This window comes from Solanum verrucosum, unplaced genomic scaffold, assembly GCF_900185275.1.
Source record: "Solanum verrucosum unplaced genomic scaffold, falcon-dt-bn FXZP01000280.1, whole genome shotgun sequence".
In the NCBI taxonomy this organism is placed as follows: domain Eukaryota; kingdom Viridiplantae; phylum Streptophyta; class Magnoliopsida; order Solanales; family Solanaceae; genus Solanum; species Solanum verrucosum.
The window spans coordinates 3654174-3676685 of NW_026019982.1; the positions used below are offsets into that span (position 1 = coordinate 3654174).

The window sequence follows — 22512 nt, forward strand, 5'->3', positions numbered from 1 at the left end:
TTTTCCAGTTTTTTTTCAGATTCCTTTCAAGCTTATGTTTATGCTTTAGAATTCTTCTTACACGCTCGTACATTCCACGTACTGAGCCATTTGGCATGCATCTTCTCATGATGCAGACACAGGTATTTAGGATCATCAACTGGAGCTTCGTTGATACATCCGGAAGTTCGAGTTAGCTATGGTGAGCCTCCTTGTTTCCAGAGGATTTCATTTACTTTTCAGTTTAGTTAAGATGTCGTGGGTCATGTCCCGACGTCCATCTTTATCAGTTAGAGGCTTCATAGATAGTCAGTATAGTTGAGAAGTCTGTATTATTAATTTATTTTATTAAATGTTTTAAAGACTTAAGTTGCCTATTTTATGGCGAGTTGAATATTATTTATATTCAGAGTATTTCATTTGAGTTAAAGTTTTATATTTTAGTTTCATGGATTTTATTCAGTTTTTAAGCTTTTGTATGCTTGAGTTAGCTTCCGCTTGTAGTCAGCCATGATGAGGGTTCACTTGGGGACCAGCAATGGTTCTCGAGTGTCGGTCACGTCCAGGGTGTACGCTCGGGTCGTGACAAATTATCTAGTGTCTAGTATTGAAATTTTGTTTCATGATTATGAATGAATGTTATTGCAGCGCGAATGGTTATAACTTAAACAATTAGTCACTAGGTCTCGAGTTCGAGTCTAGGTTAGGACCTTCCGTTATATTTTTTAAAATTATTCTAAGCAACTGACAAACTTGTGATTTATATCCGTATGAAAAAATATTTTGAACACACGTAACATTTTATTTTCTTTCATTCTAATAAACTTGATTAACAAATTGATTTATCTTAAAAAAGAAGGGTGAAAGATAATTCAACTCATCAAATCAAGTCTTTTCAACAAGTGGTAAGTATACTCAAGTAGTTTTAATTAGATGAACAGAAAAATCCCATTCATACATTTTGGTTCCTTCTCTTTTATTTATTTTCGGAGAAACAATTTTTGGAGAGGAATTATATAGTGAAAAAATTTAAAAGTAATATTAAAATATTAGTGATTAAACTAATTAATTAAATTTTATTTTCTTACTTTCGAATAAAATTGATTTATTAATTATTTTGACTTAAAAAAGAAGAGTGAAATAATTAAAGTTATGATCACACTAATTTGCAAAATTACTTGGATAATCTTACAATTTGCTCCCATGTTTTTTTTGAAGCCAAATTTGTCACATTTGGCTTCAATTTTTGGACTATAAATAGAAACTCTCGATAAATGTATTCCTCACACTAAAAACATTTCAAAGTATCAATTTACAGTAGCTGTGAAAAAAATATGGAGAACTACCACACTTTCGATTACAAAAAAAGGGTAATTTCATTCTCAACCTCTTCGGAGGTTGTGGAAAAATTATATTACCTGAAATGAGACTCCTACGAGAAGATGGAGGACGAGATAGATGAGTTGATGAAGCGACTAATTGCATAGAAAGGAAATAAATGGGTGGAGATGATGTTGTTAATGAATGACCCACCCCTCGCCAAAACCTTCGGCATATATGAGAAGGTGGTTGCAAAATCACCACACGGTTTCACTGTTAGCGTCGATGGAGTTTGTGAAATAACTCACATAGCTGGAGAGGGAGAGGGAACTTCGGTTGGTGGTTGGTCCCATGAGAAGAGGGGTTACCAAGGATTCTGGAGCTGTAGGTTTTTTGGCACAACATAAGGACGCTGGATGAGGTCTTTTTCAGTTGTTTAATTTCGCTTTTTTTTGTTGTTTATTTTCTTTACACCCATTGCATAATGCATGGGTGTAGTCTGTAATTTTTTTTAATTATTTTTTAATGAAAAAAACCATTTTCAACTTCTAGGGAAGGGTATTGTTAGATTTACTAATAAAATTGAACATAGATCCATATGAAAGTAAACAATGACGAACCTAAATACCATTAAAAAACCTAGCCACAAAACACAGAAGAAAAGACATATTATAAATCCGAAGCAATGTTAGCCACCATAAAACTATGTAATTTTTTCATCAATACTTCAACTGTAACAATGGCCACCTAGCTCACCTTGATCACTACCTAAGACCATTTTGTGATGAGTAAATGGATGCTTATATGTGCAATAAGGACTGGGTTTTTCCATAAATAAACGATTGAAAACCCACGATACGCTTAACATTTGTCGAAGACAATTTTGACAATGTATTGTTAATCTTCTTTGGTGTTGCGTTAGTTTTATTTTCCCAATATTGTTTACCCCATTTCGCCTATATTCACTGCCTAAGAATATTGAGAATATGGAAATAGCGTATGATGCAGCGGTGTGTCCGGCTTTTGATGCTTTATCCAGTAATGGCATTGCACCATATGAATCTTCATAGCTGAAAAACAACTTATAAAATACAAACACATATCCGTTTCTTTAGAAGGAATTTAATGAACCGAATACATCAGAAAATAATTTAATTAATGTTATTACCATGCATTTTCTATACATGGCTTTTGTATTTCCACAATCGATGCACACATTCATGAAAGAATCATATGTTTTGAACGTTCTTGATGATCGATGCATCAATATCTTAAGCGGAACATCATCCAGCGAGAGTTTCTTGTAAACCCACCGTTCATTTCCTATTTCATTAAAAAACTTGCAACTGAAAAAATACATAGGTTATCAAATATGAATGTAAACAACTAATTTAGATTAAAAATATACATACCTCAGTCTTGAATTTATTAAATCTTTGAATGAGTTGGAAGCCACCCTTTCTACAATTTCACCAAGGAGACCCTTATCAAAGGATTCAAAAGAAGAACATATCCTCTTCATTTCATTAATTTCAGGATGATTTTCGTGTTTTAAGATGTTACAATGCCTAGTGCTGATGTTTGCCAAATTACATTATAAAGGCCACATAAATAATATACTCATGAAAAATAAAAAATAATAACTTTTAAAATAACACTTGACTGTTTCTTTTGCAAGACTTTCGAAAATATTGAGTGTTACCACTATCAAAGTATTAGGGGATAGCCAAGTTGTTGGGACTGTGACTAAACCACAAAGAGGCCCAAGAAATAGACAGCCCAATGAATAATGATAAATTTGATTTGGATCCGGGTTGAGTAGAGTTTAAATGATTTTGGTCTGCTGTTATGAAGGATTATATGTGTATTACTTTGTCAATTTGATCTTAAGAATAAAAATTTCAAATATTCTTATCCCAAATGATTAAAAACCACTTGAAAAAAATATATTTAAATAATGTATGATTACAAATTACATAAATATTCTACGCATTTATGCAACCACCTCTACCAGCCCTTCTACCTCCACCCCATCTCCCACCACCCCTCCGACCTTGACTAGTCTCACCCTCTTGATATGCATGATAATATGTTCTAGTTCACTTTCCACCACCTCTCCTACATCTATTAGTCGGAGGCCTTCCACGTGTTCGGACTTCTCTCGGATTCCTAATAAATGTTACATCTTCGTCTGAGTATGGATCACCAACGCTAGGGACTGCCATGTCGTCATTCCAATTACAATATGCATTGAAACGACCTTTCAAAACATTTTTGAAATCCACATATTTAGCGTTGTTGTCCAACACAACATCACAATTCCTATCAAACTATTTCTTCAAGGAATTGTACTTCTTGTACTCGTTCGTCATTGATGGATAACCTTCTTGAAAGAATTTTCCTATGTGTGGACGAATTACGTCCCTTCTCCACCGACGTAAAATATATATGTCATGAAGCATTTTTATTCTATAATTAGGCATAGTCTTTAAAATGTGGCAGCAGACAACACCTTCACTTTGGAAGTTCTTGCAATTGCAATCCAGCTATTGATTGCGTGGGCGATATTTCACAGTGTAAATAAATCAATTTTCATGAAAATCACTACATATGGAATAATTTGTTACACTGTACTTCTCAACTCCCTCCACGACATTGAAGTCATGGTGTCTTTCAATTTCAAAATGGTACAACCGCTTCATATGCTCTGTTGCAAAGGCATCGTAAATAGGTCGAGTATAATGGGTTTGAAGCTGGAAATCCCACTCAAAACCACTACAAGGCACTGCATGCTTTTTTCGTGAGTCAGCTTCTGCTTGAAGTTCCTTCTCATATTTAAATCGCAAGACTAACTCATATTGCTCAACAAACTGCTTTAGAGAGCTTCGTCCGAATATATAACCATAAAAAATGCAAGCATTGACTCACTTCTTTAGGTGGACATCATGCCAGCCCAAAAATAGTGATTCGGGAAGACAATGATCCATTTTTCCTTCTCCAAGTATAGATTATGAAACCATAGTCTATGTTGAAGCTCATATTTTTAAATGAAGGCATGCCATTTTTCCTCAAATTCATTGATAGTGATGTTGTTATAGATTATTGATTTAAATTCGGCCTTGGAAATCTTAAAGTCCCACACACCCTTAAGCTTTACATGCAACTTTGTCATGATGTGCCAAATACAGTACCTATGGATGGTGTCTGGAAGTACCTATGCAATTGCTGCCTTGATACTCTCACATTGATCAGTGAGGATAGCCGTTAGAGGTGCATTTCCCATTGTTGCCAGCCAAGTCGAGTAAACAAATTTGTATGTCTCAATATCCTTACTTGTGAGAAAAGCGTAACCCAAAAGAATAAACTGTTTGTGTCAATTCACACCAACAAAAGATGCAAACGGCATGCGCCATTGATTCACCAAGTAGGTTGAATCGAAACAAACAACATCACTAAACTCCCAATACGCATACTTACAATGTGTGTGAACCCACACTACGTTGCGAAGTCTACCAACATTATCTGTGTGAATTACATAAAAAAATTCATCGTCCTTCATCTGCATTGATGCGAAGAATTTCTGTATTGTTACAGCATCGCATGACAATGTCCTCATCCGGCGTTGTTGAAGAATGTAGTTTCGACAATCTTTCGGGGTGCATCATATTCTATCAGGACCACCTGCTTGTACTTCCAAAAGTCTAATGCTTTTGGCAGGTCTAATTTCTATGATGTCATGGGATTCAAGGTTTCGTTTTAATGTCTTACTTATTTTCCTATGGCAATCAAAAAAATGTGACAAAGATGGTTGCAAATCATGGTTGTGCTCGACACAATTAACTCTACATTTGCAATCAACCCTTTTACTATAATTCTTAGCAGTTGGTTTTCTACTCTTATCACAAGTAAATGAGATATACCTAGTGTATTCACAACCTCTCTTTTTTGAAGTCTTTTTAAGAACTCCAAAACCATTTAAACGACTATGTTCTTTATAAAATGTAAAAAGAGATTCAACACTACAAAAGACCATACCTACAACAAGGCCTACTATATATTGTTGGTCTGATAAATTATCATCATTGGTTGTATCTTTATGTTCATCACATTCTTCTTCAGCTTCATATTCCTGTCCGTCACTAACACGTATGATTCCTCTTGCTTCGGTTGATTCATTTCTTCAAAAAGCATGCTAATAGCATCTTCATCATCACTGTGCAAATATGATTCAGGCCCATCATATGCATCATCAGAATCTTCATGATGTTCATCATTTTGGGACAACAAACTATCATCCTCATCTAACCCCAAAACACTATTCAATACTTCGTTTAATTGACTATTCTGACTAGTCGATTTCATTTTGTTAAAATTATATAAATCCAACAACAAAATAAAATCTTGAACAACAAATGGATCAACAAAATAAAATAAGAACTGATGAGTGAAGTGAAGGAGATAAAAAGAGTAAAGTAAGAGAGAGAGAGTAAATAAGAAAGAAAAAGTCAAAGGTGGTTTTCTTTTTTGGAGGGAAATACAAGCGATTTTGAAGCCAAAAGACCATTTTGGTCATTTACCCCTGTCTTGCCAATTCATGCCAAAATTATGTCTTACCAATTAGCAATACTCATACTATATATATAGGTCTATAAGTAAAGATCATAGATAGATAGGTAGATCTATTAATAGCTACAATATTGAATGATGATTTGATCCCATTGACTCATTTTTTTTCTCGATTAGTTTGAATTTGTATTACAAATTATATTTTGAATCAAGAAAGTGCAAAAAGAAAAATTAAGATGTCACAAGGGTTGATTTTTGAATTTTTGACTTTAATTACTAAACTCTGGGGAATAAGAGAAGGTGTGAGCAGTTGATGATAGTGTGTATTAAAAGAGACGATGATAGGTTGAAGAAGTATTATGAAAAGATGATTAGATAAGACATGACTCGCCTATAGTTTATCAAGGACATCACCTTTAGTGTAGTCAAGCGTCTACCTAGTATCCTTTTCAAAATGATTATTATTATTTTCTTACTATCTTATTTCTTCAATTTTAGTATCACATGTTTTCTTTACTCTAGATATTGTATTATTTGGTGTTAAATCAGGGGCGGCTCAAAGTAATTGGGGGCCTAAAGTGAAATTTCAATTCGCCGCCTAAAATATAAATAAACTTCATATACATATTTATTCAAAATTTATTTTCTTACACTATTTAGATGAAAATTATTAGTATTTAATATTGTTTTTCCAGTTACTAGTTTTAGGTAAGATTTTATCAACTCAACATTGAAAAACATCCTTTAAGAGAGGCAATTATTATATGTATTGTTAACATAATGCTATAAGTGATAAGTTGAAAAATATTAAATAAAGATAAGAGTTAGAACCATGGAGTTTGACTAAAGAAGTTGATGGCTTGGTATACCTCATTTTAATATGCTTGTAATAATGTTTGAAACTAAAATTTAAAAAAAATAAAAAAGAATTTATAATTCACTTTGTTTAACACTTTTCACTATTAATTCTTATTTTTATCAAAGTACAAAAGATGTTAAAGTGGGTAAAATAATTTATTTTAAAAAAAAATTATACTTTTTGTCATATATAATCAATTTTTTCCATAAAACTTTTAACACATAATTTATTCTTGACAAAAATTTGGGGACCCCGAAATTTGGGGGCCTAAGGCAAAGGCCTTATTTTTGAAAGCATAGAGCCGACCCTATGTTAAATTGTTCTCTTCTCTTTTATTTTCAACATGATTTTTTTCCCTAGTGGATTTGCACTTGTTTTTCGATAACGGAGGGTCCACTGAAAGTAACTTCTTTGTTTTCGCAAATATAGAAATAATGTTGCATATACGCTGCCTTTTTCGAAATCTATTTATGAGATTACATGGGATAAGTTGTTATTGTAATTAATTACTCTCTCCGTTTAAAAAAGAATGATATTCTTTCAATTTATTCCATTTCAAAAAGAACGTCCCCTTCCCTTTTTTAACAATATTTTAATTTCAGCTTTCCACGTGACATATTTAAGATCGCAAGATTAAAAGTCATTTTAATATATTTGACATAATTTTAATTTAGGACCACAAAATTTTTAAAAAATATATATTTTTTTTAAACTCTATACCAAATCAAACTAGATCATTTTTTTAAAATGGAGAAAGTACTAAAATTCTTTCAAAATAACCTCTATTGTCCATAGAACATAAGTTAATTTTGTCTATAGTGAGTGACAATGACTAATGAAGTGTCGTTCAGCAAAGTGTCTTTTTATTCTTTATCCATTACAAATCCCAATTTTTCAACCAACTTATTTATAAACTTTGTTGCTTCTCTTATTTTGGACCTTCCTACAATGTTATGTCCTTTTCCCCACTTTGTCTTCTTTTTAATTAAAATAATGTTCGGATCAGTTTGAGTGTATATCAATTATGATAAAAGTTTATTTGTTTAAAATGTTTAAATCAAGCAAATTCAGATTAAGTTTATCATTGGGTGAACTTACTATTAAAAAATAGGTACGTTTGATCCTCTAAAAACGATCTACTAAGTTGTCCCTGATGAAATACCAAATTTGAATCTTGATTTATAAGTTGTGTACTCAAGTAGTGGATTGATGGGGTACATCAAGTGAAGTTGTTCTAAATATTTGACTTCAACTATGAGATTATTAGGTTCATGTAACAATTATTAGTTAAATTAGTTTTGGGTCGTATAAGTCAATCTAAACACCACAATTATCAAAAAAATTGTAGATATTCCTCTCCCTAATACCACTCATTTGCCACAAATCCAAGATAGGATTGAGGGACCATACAATTGTTATACACAGTGTATGTATACATCGAAGAAGAAAAAATGTCAACGTATAGTACAGTTGATCAACAACAACAACAACAAATCTAATGTAATCCCACAAGTCGCATAACGTAGTCTCCATTTGAAACATTACCATAGTTGAGGTTTCACATCAATATAATGTATCAAGAAGCAAACAGCAATTATAAAGTTAAGGACTTAGTACATAGCAAGACCAATGAATAGGTTAAAATTGACAACTTTTATTGAAAGAATGCTTTTTCAGCTATATATTGCTGTAAAATCAGCTCTACAAAGAAGTCGAAGAGGAATGAATGAATGAACGAATGAATGAATACTCGAGGGTAAAAAAGGAGACTAGACTTTCCCTCTATAGACCACAACAACCATGTCACATGTATATGTAAAAAAATACTTTCTAGATGGGAGCGAAGAGGGTGTTCAGAGTAATCATCAGGCAATTTGGAATGGCAAGAGAAGCACAATGAAATGTCAACTATGCTCCTAATGACGGTAACGCCTAATCATATTCTCCAACACCTTTGGATTCGGGATATACAACCCCATCACGTATCTGCAATCCTTGTACATCTTAAATGTAGGTAGTGTTGTAATGTTCTCTGCTGCAGCGATCGCTGGGCTTTGTTCCACGTCCACCTTCAGTATAGAAAACAAAAGACCAAATATAAATTACTATGAGTTTTCTTCATTCCCCTGTTGTGCATGTAAAATCATTATATAATAGAAGCTTAGCATGGCGTTGCCTATGATTGTTTACCTCGAGAAAACTTACTGAACGATATTTGGTGCTTAAGGTATCCATTACTAAGGACATCCGCTTGCATTGTTCGTTGGATGCTTCTTTAAAAAGGATCACAGATGTAACTGCAGTTTTCAACAGTAGTTATTGAGTAGAGTAGAGTTATATAGTAAATGATACAAGGAAGGTTAAGATAGCTATGCAGGAAATTCTACCATATGATGTAATTGCAGTGTGGAACTTGTCAAGATCCAAAACCAAGTCCACCTTGCGAACAAATGTCATATTGTGAACATCTTCTCCTTGTGACTTCTTTAATTCAACTCGGCAATGGAATAAAAATTCAGCAAGCTCTCTGTCATTTGGAAGTTCCTGCCGCAGAATCTCATAATCTCTCACAGCGTCAGCCCATCTTTCCAGCTATAATCCATTGCATACGATCAAATTTATGATTCTCGCAGTAAAAATAAGTCTTATAGTAAGATTTAAAGTTTGGCATGTCACCTTGACATTTGAGGCAGCTTTTTGAAAAAGAGCTTTAGAATACTGTGGCTGGATAAGTAGAGCATGGTTGCAATCATCCAAAGATTTTTCCCACTGTTCAAGTTTATACCAGCAAGTTGCTCTATTGCAGTAGAGAATCAAATTCAAAGAATCACGCGACAGCCCTTCCCCATAAGCACTGCAAGCTTCTATATATCTTCCAGATTTAAATAACTCGTTTCCAAGAGAACGAGCTCGCCCCACCAGCTTCATGTTTTTGAGTAAACCAATAACTTCAGCACTTTGAAGATCAACTTGTGCAGCTCTTTCAATCGCAGCACACGCATTATCAAACCTGCAGATATTCATGACGGTTTGTATATTACAAAAACCTATGCAGTACTTATAATAATAAGTGATAAACTCACTTTCCAAGAGTGTTCTCAATCTGAGCTTGGACAAAGAATATGTATGCTTCAGATATCATCCCAAAAAGTTTTGACTTGTATGCTCTCGCAGATGCCTCATACATCCTAGCTTTATACATCCACAATTCAGCATCCGTTAATTGATGTAGCTTCAAATGAGCTTCCGCTTGACATGCAAATAGCTGTATCATCAATTCAGTACCAACATTTGAATTTTCATTTCATCACACAACGTAATTAATTACCTGAGCAGATGCCTCAGCTCCACGACTAGTTGCTGCTTCAGCTTCTTTTAACACACTCGTCCAATCTCCAAGTCTCCGAGCCTCACTACATTTATTGATATGGTTCTCCACTGTTTCCAACTTGTGCAACTCCGCTTCGTCTGGTATCTGATCTAGCGAAAATAAACACTTCCTTGCATTTTCAACCTGTCCTAAACTGTAAACAAGCTATTATGTAAATGTGAATAATTCAAATTCAGAATCAGCTGGTAGAGAAAAAAAAACTTACATAAGTAACAAAGATCCTAAACGCTGGTGTGCTCGAACATATGTTGGAGCTAATCTAATGGCTTCTTCACATTCTTTCACTGCTTCCGTTATTCGCTTAAGACCCATCAATGCAGCAGCTCGATTACAATGCAATGTTCCATCGCCAGGAGAAATTGCTATAGCTTTGTCATAAAAATACAACGCTTCTAAAAAATTACCCTTCTTGTAATTCTCATTCCCTTTCACCTTCAATTCATCCGAATTAATTTTCCAACTGGATTCCGGCGAATCACTACCGGAAACCCATCGGGTTTTCGGAGTAGCTCCGGCAGGCGTTATGCTCCCGTACCTGTACATTCCGGGCATCATCTCATTGTCACTTAACACAGTCCTAACAGGCTTACTACGCATCCCAGTTATCACCTTACCGGACGGGCAAATATTGCCGGCCGGAACTATTTCAACTCTAGATGAACTCGAACCCGAACCCGAACCCGACTTTCTAGTACCGGAAGAACTGACACTCCGACCCGATGAACCTGTAGTACTACAACTCATTCGAGTCCTCAATGTTGAACCCAGTTTGCGTATTCGAGGATCGTCATGTCTCTTAGCTTCGTCAAACCTCAGAGAATTTTTCATCTGATCAGCTAAAGGGGTAGAACCCATTTCAGAATTTCTCTTAAAATCTCCTCTTTTTCTATACAATTCAACAATGGTAGAAGGTTTCAAATAGAAGAAGAAGTCTTTTTATACTACATAGTTATGGTTTTAATAGGAAAATATTTAGCTTTTATATGGCTACTACTTTTTTTTATGACTTGTTCAAATCATATTTTTGTGAAATAGGCTTGAAGGTTTCAAACTAGTATATTGTTTCTAATTTGAATATATTTACAAACAAAACTTTAGCAAAATGTTAATACAACAGATTAATGATGTATACTTGTGTAATATTTATAACCTAATTGATCGAACTTTGATCCTCTATGGGGCCGTTTGGTTACTGGTTAGAATTATGCAGGATTTAGTTATGTAAGGTATAATTATGCAAAGTTTAGTTATGTGGGTATTAATTATGTAGGTGTTATTTAGTTAGGTAGAGGTTACATTACATGAATTATTAACTATTGAATATTGATTTTAATATAAATTAATATATATTATTTACAAATAAAATAAGTAAGTAAATAATATAAATTCTCCCTTAAAAAAATATTTTAAAAAAAAAATTCTCTATACATACTTAACTAGCAATTCTGTGTTATTTTTCTCTTTGTTTTTTTAATGTTTAAAGATTATAAAAATAAAATACTATTGATATATTTCAAGTACATTATACTATCTTATTTTATATAATGTAAATTTCTATCAATATGATGCATGTGTTGTTTGTACATTTTTAATATACCAAATATATAAATTATATATAAATTTACATTCTAAATAAAAAATTAATACATGATAATTAAATATGTGGATATATTTAGTAATATATATGTATATATAATGATATACGCAAGATTTTTGAAAGCGGTGTCACCATTTAAGGGACAAGAATGACTCAAAAAGAAAATCAATGAAGCTTTTGCTTTAGGCCTTGAAAAATTTGAAGGCCCCATTAACCGTGAACTTTAGGAAATAATATTTTTCTTAAAATTATAAATTTTGATTAAATTAAAAATATTTAAAAAAATTGCGCACTCTTTAAATTAGATAATAATGCAAAATTCAAATTAAACCACTCACATCTTCATATTATTAAATAAAATTTTATACAACATTCTTCAACAGATTGGATTGCAAATAAATACGACTAACATCTTTTAATAAATTAGAATCAATCGGCAATGAATTTAAATCAATTCTTCCCTTCATCGATTTTTTTTGACTCATTAGTTTGTTCTTCCAAGTCAGTTGAAGCTTGAGTTGTTAAGATTGATTTTGAATGCTTATAAAAAAAATTTAGAATAATACATCTGCATTAAATTTAGACTCTCTTTTAAATTTACTAATATGATGTAATCTGCACAATTAGTAATTGAGGATCATATAATAGACGATTGTGGACAGTGGTAATCAATTTAATGAATTCTAAATTTCTTCATTGTAACAAGACAATAGAAAAAAAATTATTATTATGAACAAATAAATATAAAAAATTCAAGCACGTAATAATTTAAAATAGAATATCGAAAAATACTTACATGATGTGGAGAGATTTGAGATGTCAACTAACGATGATTGATGAACAAGAAGGAAAGAAAATTGAAGAAGCTCACCTGTCACAAATATACAAATATAAGGATTTAAGGGGTCAATACTATTTTTATTTAACTATAATTCTAATGGATAAAGGACTCACAACTTTTGAGGTTTATTTTAATTCAAAAAAAAAATACAAATATAAGGATTTAAGGGGTCAATACTATTTTTATTTAACTATAATTCTAATGGATAAAGGACTCACAGATTTTGAAGTTTATTTTAATTCTAAAAAAAAAAAAGTAACTTAGATTTTAAATAAATTAGAGTGGATCTATAAGTTTTTAATGAAGGGGACCTACTATTTTGAATAAATAAAAATTTAAGAGAAAAAAACTGGTAAAAAATAAAAACAAAAAATTTAAGAGAAAAAAAAACTGGTAAAAAAAAAGTAGGCTGTACGGAATCGAACTCAGGACGTAGTGCACTTAATGAGGCGCCCCAACCACCTAAGCTAGGAGCATTCTGATATAGTGGGTGTATTTTTTAATTATTTTACCTTTTAAGTATGTTTTGAAAAAAATTATATAGGTATATTCCGTAAAAAAATTCGACAAAATCGTGTCCCGTGACACACCTTACCTCTGCCTATATATATATAAATAGCATATGTGCTATCAAAATTATACATTCCTACTCATAATATTAATAAATATTATATTTTGATCTTAAATGAAAACAAATAAAAAGTTGTTTGTATACAAAAAGAAATAAGAAACAAAAATAGTTGTGAAAATAGAATAGTTATGTAAAGTTTTTAATAAAAAAAGATTTAAAATAAATTAATATAGGGATAAATGTGTATTTTATCTTTTTAATATATGTATAACTAATACCCACATAACTTATTCCACCTTCTATCATTTATAACTTATACATAGATTCCATCATAAGTTATGTAGGTATTAATTATGTAGGATTACAAAAAATGCAATCAAACACCGTATAAAATTAATACATGAATAACTTTTATACAATAATTAAAACTTATCAACCAAATATAGTATACATGTTGACTTTTCAACCTAATAAAAAACGTTTACCAAACATAGTAAAACTAATACAATATTTTATACATGAATAACATGCTCTCTTATACCGTAACCAAACGGCCCCTAATTGTTTTGTTTGTTATGCTTAAGAAAATGACATAACACAGATTGAGTTATGCACACAAGTAATGGTTTGTCATCATAAAAAAAGTGATTTGTTAGATCGAAAAAGATTTTGATGATTAACAAATAGAGGAATATGTTGTGCTGACATGTTTCTATCAGATCGAGTCCAACCGGAATTAGGAGAAGATCAACCAAGCAAAGCAAAAGTTATGGATGGTGGATTGGTTGCGTTTATGACAAAAAAATCAATTAGATAGAGTTTCTTTTATAGAGAATTTCTACCTGGAAGGAAATCTCAACTCAAAGCCGCCAGTGAAACATATAAAAGGAAAAGGAAACCTTAAAAACAAGGAGAAGTCTCACATCTATAAGTACAAGAAGTACTTACCTAGAAAGTTACAAGCAAAATATAATCAAATCGAGGGAGTTCATATTTGAAAGAGTTCTGTTCGAAGATCCAACTGCAGCCAATGCAAGAGAACAAGATTGAAGAACCTGATCCACAGGCTTATATGTCAAGTTTGCTTGTATTGTATTTTTATCGAGTTGTATCTTCAACGCTTTCTAGATCCGGTGAGTATAAACTAGAGTAGGAATATAGTCCTAAAATTGGGACAACTTGAAATCTTGGTAACATAAACTTTGAGGGTTTGTGCAGTATGTGTGTATATATATATATATATATATATATATATATATATATATATATATATATATATATATATATATTGTTGTTAAAACAATCTCATGTATTAATAAATTTGAAAATATTTTTGGGTAGAAAATTTAATAAGTTTTTATTTCCTTTATAATATAGGGGTTGTTGTAACAATTGAGAAATGAACCCTCTGTCTCAATTTATGTGACTTACTTTCTTTTTTAGTCAGTCCCAAAAAGAATGACACATTTATAAGTTAAGTAACAATTTAACTATAAAATGTCTATTTTACCCTTAATGAAATGATTTACAGCCACACAAATTTTTATCATTCATTTTGGACCACCAATTTTAAAAGTTTTCCTTTCTTTCTTAAACGTCATGCCGAGTCAAACTACCTCACATAATATGGGATGGAGGGAGTAGTGTTTAGTTAATTGTAGCATACTCTTTTTTATCTGGCTATTTATTTTGTTGCCTCATTTATATTCCGACAATTATCATGAACAAACATTATTATTCTTATATTTTTACTATTCTCCTTTCACCATTTTATTCTTTCATTAGTGAATATTTTAAAGTCTCTCAAATGGGCAAACCTTCTATATTATGCAAAATTTATTGTAGCGTGTTTATAAAAAGATCAAATTTATTATTTGGTGTCTTCTTCAAATTTCTAGCACTAAAATAAATCAACACTATTTTAATATCATTATATAAACTTTTCAAATTTTTGAGTAATATTTTATTATTCCAACTTTATATTATATATTTTTCACAAAAGGGTTTGGTCAACCCTTGTACTTATATGTGTTTGTATTGTGAACCCTTCTACTTGCCCCTTTATCATCTGAACCCCTGAACTCATCGAAACACAATATTTTAAACACTATTTTTTATTTGGCATCCTATGTGGCAGCTAATACCAAAGAGCGTGTGACACACACCTATTAGGACTGTGAGACCCTTGAAAAAGGGTCTAACCGTCAAATTTGGGATTTATAAATCTATGATGTTCCTAATTGTATCTAACACTATGGTTGGACAAAATTTGAGGTTTTCTTGGCACTTTTTCGATCTTTTTCCCTCAACTTTCTTCTCTATTGTTTCTTATCATTGTATTGCTCTATGTATTATGAAACACGTCATGGAAGACATAACATTACTACCAAAATATCTTACACTAACATTAGGCACAAAATAAAGTAAAATCCCCAAAAGTTTTCAACAAAATCAATGTAATCGATTAAAACTCCAAAACCAAACAAAGTCACAAATAGAAGATCAAATCCAGACTAAACAACAAATAAATAGAAAAACCTACCTAGATAAGTTGAAAATCAAATTAAAAAATCAAATCATTTTCGACATTGACCTCCTCTCTCAGTCATCCACCACCCAAATGACCCCATATTTCAGTCCCAAACCCAAACTTATTGCCTTCTTCTCGTCCTTCTCACCTTCTCCAAACAAACCGCCTTCGTTCTTACCATGTCCGACAAGCTTCAACCAGCAGCTATAAGCGAGATCTAATTGAATAACGTTATCAATGACACTTCATCTGATTCTAAGCGTCAACGATCGTTAGTCAGTATATAGCCCAACTAAATGAGTTGGGGTCAAATCCCATAGGGAGCGATACGTGTTTGAGAATCAATTGAAAAGCATGAATATGTTCAAATCAGCCATAGAAAAAGACATTTACAAATAAAAACATAATTCAAATCAAGGGGTGACACGAATGTCAGAACAGGGGTTTTGGTTTCAAATTATCAACTACAACAACAGCAGATAAAACGAAATAACAATAATGAGACGAGTTCTTGGAATGTGATTCAATTATAGGCTAATGGGCAATTGCAATTGTTAGTAAATAGTTGTAAATCAGTGAATAGGCTAGACTATAAAGGAGGTAAACTTTCTCTCGAACAATTTACCCCGAATCAAGTCGATTTCTCTCGAACACCAACAAGCAAACAAATAAGAACAACATATGCCTTAGTCCATTCACTCTCTCGACCTAAATGTGTGGAAAAGGATTTAAGATTCACTCTCTCAAGCTGAACCTATGACAACCCAATACCTACAGACCATCAATCAATAATCTTGGTTTTAAAAACTCTCTCTCGAGCAAGCCAAAAACACAAAGGTAAAACTGCATTTGCAACTACAATCCCTTTAATTTAAACCACAATTAATGATTGAAATCACTTCTAAACAACATTTAAACTAACAATTAACAATACCCATAAGCTAAATCAGCCCATAATCACACCCCAAGAATTGAGGTTTAAGCTAGACATCATAAAAAGATAAAAATCGTTACTAAATTGTGTTTACATCAACTAGGTAAGATTAATTTCGTCTTTACAAAGGTCCAAACTGAAGAATCTCAAAGACCCACTTCCAATTTCTCAAAAGTGAAAAACTTCAATTCTTCAAAGCTAAGAAAAACTTGTCTCAATACTTAGAGTTCAATGTCAAAAACTCAAAATAATTCCAAAAGACTAAAATCTGATAAAATCTGATACTAAACTTAATGTTTGAAAATGTATTTATAGTCACCAAAAATAAGCTGCAACAGACCATTCGGCACAGTAAGTTGGGCTCGCCGATCAACTCGGTGATCCGCCCTTTGGTCAGTTCTATCGCCTTTTTGCTTTGGCTTCAACATCTTCAAATTATGTAACTTTGGGAGATCCAACACTGCAACGCGGAACTACTCGGCGACACACCGACTGCTTCTTTCTCTCGCCAACTTGATTTTCTCCTTCAGGGATGCACACTGGAACTTTAGGCGGTCAAATGGCCACTCGGCGACTCACTAAATGGACTTGGCGATCACCAGCCTCTCTTTTCTTCCTCCTTTCAGCTCGCTTTGTTCTTTTTTGCAAGTTAGTGTCCATGCTTTGTTCCTCAATCCATATACCTGGAAATCAAAGATTTTACATCAGTTATTCTCACAAAATAAGCATTTGAGGACATTAAATCTATTCAAATAAAGCCCTAAATGAGTCCAAATCTAGGACTCATCAAGATCCAATAACAATAATAAAAACCCCAAACCAACTTTCAACCAGCAGCAGCTTGAAAATGCATTAGTTTGCCCCTCGGGATAAACTCACGCCATAAATAAGATCATAACAGATGTTCATAAATTTTTTTGGCCAAAAATAAGTAGGAATCACACATCACCAAAAATATGTGGACTATAGCACATGAAAATCAATAAATTTAGTTTTTCTCGCATTGGGCTTCTTTGGACTCGAAAATGTGTATGTTTGCTCCTCGAGACCAACTCACGCCATTAATAAAGTCATAGCAGATGTCCATGAAAAATTTCAGCTTAAAACAAGTAGGGATCACTTATAACCAAAAATTTATGGACTATAACACACGAAAATCGGTAAATTTGATTTTACCCGCATTAGGGCTCGATTGAACTCAAAAACATGTCCATTTTCCCCTCAGAACCAACTTACGCCATTAAATAAGTTTATAACGGACGATCTTGAAAAATTTCGGTTAAGAATAAGTCGGGATCACCTATCACCAAAAATTCATGGACAATAGCACGCAAAAATCGATAAATTATATTTTTCCTACTTTGGGGCTCGTTTGAACTTGAAAATGCATCATTTACACTTCGGGACCAACTTACGCCATTAATAAGGTCGTAACGAATGTCCATGAAAATATTTGGCCAAAAACAAGTTAGGATCATGTATCACCAAAAATCTATGGTCTATAGAACACAAAATTCAGTAAATTTGGTTTTTAGCGCTTTAGGAATCGTTCAAACTTGAAAATTCTCTTATTTGCCCCTCGGGACCAACTCACGCTATTAATAAGATCTTAACAGACGTCCATGAAAACTTTCTACCAAAAACAAGTTAGGATCATGTATTATAAATAATCCATGGATTATAGCACTCGAGAATTAGAAAATTTGGGTTTTCCGGCATTCGAGCTCATTTGAAATTTAAAATGCGTATGTTTTCCACTTGGGACCAACTCACGCCATTAATAAGGTCGTAACGGAGTCCATGAAAAAGTTTGGCCAAAAATAAGTCGGAATCACGTATCACCAAAAATGCATGAACTATAGCACATGAAAATTGCTAAATTTGATTTTTAGCGCTTCAGGGATTATTAAAACTCTAAAATGCATTTGTTTTCCCCTCTGAGCTAACTCACGCCATTAATAATGTCTTAATGGACGTCCATAAAAAATTAGTCCAAAAAATAGTCGGGATCGCGTATCACAAAATATCCATGTTCTATAGCACACGAAAATTACTATATTTGGTTTTTCCTACATTGGGGATCGTTTGAACTTGAAAATGCGTCTGTTTGCCCCTCGGACCAACTCACATCATTAATAAGGTTGTAACATACGTCCATGAATAATGTTGACAAAAATAAGTTGGGATCATGTATCACCAAAATCCATTGACTATAGCACACGAAAATCGGTAAATTTAGTTTTTCCTTTATTGAGGCTCATTTGAACTTGAAAATGTGTGCATTTGCCCCTCAAGACCAACTCACGCCATTAATAAGGTTGTAACAGACGTCCATGAAAAAGTTTGTCCAAAAACAAGTCGGGATCACGTATCACCAGAAATCGATGGACTAGAGCATATGAAAGCGGTAAATTTGGTTTTTCATGCATTGGGGTTCGTTTGAACTTTAAAATGCATTTGTTTCCTCTCAAGACCAACTTACGTCATTATTAAAGTCGTAACAGAAGTCCATGAAGAGTTTCATCCAAAAACAAGTTAGGACTACGTATCACCAAAATTTTATGGACTATAGCACACAAAAATTGGTAAAAAAAATTCTCCCACATTGGACTCGTTTGAACTTGAAAATGTGTATGTTTTCCTCTCGGGACCAACTCACGCAATTAATAAGGTTGTAACAGACGTCTACACAAAATTTCAGCCAAAAACAAGTCGAGATCACGTTCCACAAAAAATTCATAGACTATAGCACACAAAAATCAGTAAATTTGGTTTTTCCCGCATTGAGGCTCGTTTGAATTTGAAAATGCATTTGTTTGCCTCTCGAGACATACTCACGCCATTAATAAGGTCGTAATAGACGTTCATGAAAAATTTCAGCAAAAAAAAAAAGACGGATTCACGTATCACCAAAAATCCATGGACTATAGAACACAAAAATTAGTATATTTGTTTTTAGCACTTGGACTCGTTTGAACTTGAAAATGTGAATGCTTACCCCTCGGGATCGTAACAGACGTCCATAAAAATTTTTGGCAAAAAACAAGTCGAGATCACGTATCACCAAAAATTCATGGGCTATAGCACACAAAAATTGAAAAATTATGGTTTTTCCCGCATTCGGGCTCCTTTGAACTTGAAAAAACATCGATTTGCCCCTCAGGACCAACTCATGTCATTAATAATCAGAAAAATAAGTTGGGATCATGTATTGCGTAAAGTTCATGGACTATAACACATGAAAATTGGTAAATTTGGTTTTTAGCATTTTGAGGCTCGTTAAAACCCTAAAATGCATTTGTTTGCCCCTTGGACCAACTTACACCATTAATAAGGTCGTAATGGATGTCCATGACAAATTTCAATAAAAAATAAGTCGGGATTACATATCATAAAAAATTCATGGACTATAGCACACAAAAATTGGTAGATTTGGTTTTTCCCGCATTGAGGCTCGTTTGAACTTGAAAATGTGTTTGTATGCCCCTCGGGACCAACTCACACCATTAATAAGGTCGTAACGGACTTATATGAAAATTTTCGGCCAAAAACCAATCGGGATCACATATCGCCAAAACATTATGGACTATAGCGCATAGAAATAGTAAATTGGATTTTCCCGCATTGGGGCTCATTTGAACTTGAAAATGTGTTTGTTTACCTCTCGGGATCAACTCTCGCCATTAATAAGGTTGTAACGGGCGTCCATGAAAAATTTCATCCAAAAATAAGTCGGGATCACGTATCACCAAAAACTCATGGACTATAGCATACGAAAATCGATAAATTTGATTGTTCCCACGTTAGGGCTCATTTGAACTTGAAAATGCATATGTTTGTCCCTCGGGACCAACTCATGCCATTAATACGGTCGTAACGAATGCCCATGAAATATTTCATTCAAAAATAAGTCAGGATCATGTATCACCAAAAATCATGGACTATAGCACACGAAAATCAGTAAATATCTTTTTTCCCGCATTGGAGCTCGTTTGAACTTGAAAATTCATTTGCTTTCCCCTCTGACCAACTCACGCAATTTATAAGGTCGTAATGGACTTCCATGAAAATTTTCAGCCAAAAACAAGTCGGGATCATGTATTACCAAAAATCCATGGACTATAGCACACAAAAATCGATAAATTTGGCTGTTCTCATTTTAGGGCTCGTTTGAACTTGAAAATGAGTCTTATTTCCCCTCAGGACAAACTCACGCCATCAATAAGGTCGTAACGGACGTCCATGAAAATTTCTAGCCAAGAACAAGTTGGGATCTGGTATCACCCAAAATCCATGGACTATAGCACACGAAAATTGGTAAATTTAGTTTTTCTCGCGTTGGGGTTTGTTTGAAATTGAAAATGCATTTGTTTGCCCCTCGGGACCAACTCACGCCATTAATAAGGTAGTAACGGACGTCCATTAAAAATTTGGTCAAAAAAAGTCGGGATCACGTATCACCAAAAATCCATTGACTATGGCACACGAAAATTTGTAAATTTGATTTTCCCACTTTGTGGCTAGTTTGAACTTGAAACTGCATTCATTTACCCCTCGGGACCAACTCACGCCATTAATAAGGTCATAATGGGCGTCCATGAAAAATTTCGGTCAAAAGCATGTCGAAATCACGTATCACCAAAAATCCATGGACTATAACATACGAAAATCGATGAATTTGGTTTTTCCCGCATTGGGGCTCGTTTGAACTTGAAAATATGTCTGTTTGCCCCTCGAGACAAACTCAAACCATTAATAAGATCGTAATGAATGTCCATGAAAAATATTAGCCAAAAATAAGTCGGGATCATGTATCACCAAAAATTCATCGATATAACACACGAAAAATGGATAAATCCCTATTTCCCGTTCTGGGCCTCGTTTGAACTTTAAAATACCGAGCGTGTTGATATGCCGACAATTGACAATCAATGTGGATGTCGAGGATTTAAATGTTAGTAATGTAGTCAAGCATTTGTCTAGTTTCCTTCACAAAATTAGTATTATTACTTTGTTGCTATCTTATTTCTTCGATTCTAGTATTACAAGTTGTTTCATTTGTTTCAGTTTATCATATAATTTGTTGTTAAAACTGTTCTCTTCTTCATTATTTTTGGTAGAAATTTTTCGCTATTGAATTTGCTTTACACGCTTGTTTTTAATCTTTTTTTTACATGAGCCGAGGGTTCAACAAAAGCAGCCTCTTTGTCTTCACAAGGTAGGGATAAGTCTGCATATATGTCGCCCTCTCCAAAATCTATTTGTGATACTATATTGTGCATATTGTTATTGTAATTACTAAAATGCTTTGAAAGTAACTTCTATTTTTCATCAAACATAAGTTAGTTTTGTCTATGAAACAAGAGTTTAGAATATTACAAAATTTCAAGTGTAACGTAATTTGTATGGTAGTGTGTCTTTCTATAGACTTTGTTACCTCTCTTATTTTGGACCTTTTCTACACTGTTGTGTCCTTTTCCAAAACTGATATTCATTTGCCAAGATAGGATTGAGGGACCATAGAGTAACACAGTGAATATGTAAACGTCGAAGAAGATATAGTAGACTTGATCATCAACAACAAGAATAAACCCAATGTAATTCCACATGAAGCAAGACAAATGAATAGGGAAAAATGACAACTTTTATTCACCAGACATCCACAATAGTAGTTTGTGTATACATCTTTATTATCTAACTCCAATTAGCACAGCTACTTTTTCTTGTTTCTAACTCTTCAGCTATATATTGCCGCAAAATCAACTCTATAATCTTCACTAATGCTAAAAATATCAAAAAGGTACAAATGGAAGAGTATCGGAGATGGGGAATGAATGCACGAGGGTAAAAAAGGAGACTAGACTTTCCCTCTGTAGACCATGAGCAACCATGGTTAAATGTCACATGTATATGTAAAATCCTTT

The 22512-nt window shown here is 33.2% G+C and overlaps 1 protein-coding gene across 1 annotated transcript; it reads right to left on the bottom strand.

Moving 5' to 3' along the window:
* Positions 1–8640: 8640 nt before the first annotated feature.
* LOC125817722 (TPR repeat-containing thioredoxin TTL1-like) lies at positions 8641–10970 on the bottom strand. The gene is made up of 7 exons (XM_049497270.1): positions 10321–10970; positions 10053–10248; positions 9808–9989; positions 9401–9734; positions 9112–9316; positions 8915–9021; positions 8641–8793 (listed from the first exon to the last, which is right to left on the bottom strand). Exons 1-7 carry the CDS (start codon positions 10968–10970, stop codon positions 8641–8643), a joined length of 1827 nt encoding a protein of 608 aa, XP_049353227.1.
* Positions 10971–22512: the final 11542 nt, after the last annotated feature.

Bases quoted from the DNA above. Each gene is read 5' to 3' on its own strand.
- LOC125817722 (XM_049497270.1), bottom strand. From the start codon at position 10,970: ATGGGTTCTACCCCTTTAGCTGATCAGATGAAAAATTCTCTGAGGTTT. The intron at 9,990-10,052 runs GTAATTAATTAC...TTGATGATACAG, and splicing joins GAGCTGAGGCATCTGCTCAG to CTATTTGCATGTCAAGCGGA. The intron at 8,794-8,914 runs GTAAACAATCAT...TCTATACTGAAG, and splicing joins GTTCAGTAAGTTTTCTCGAG to GTGGACGTGGAACAAAGCCC.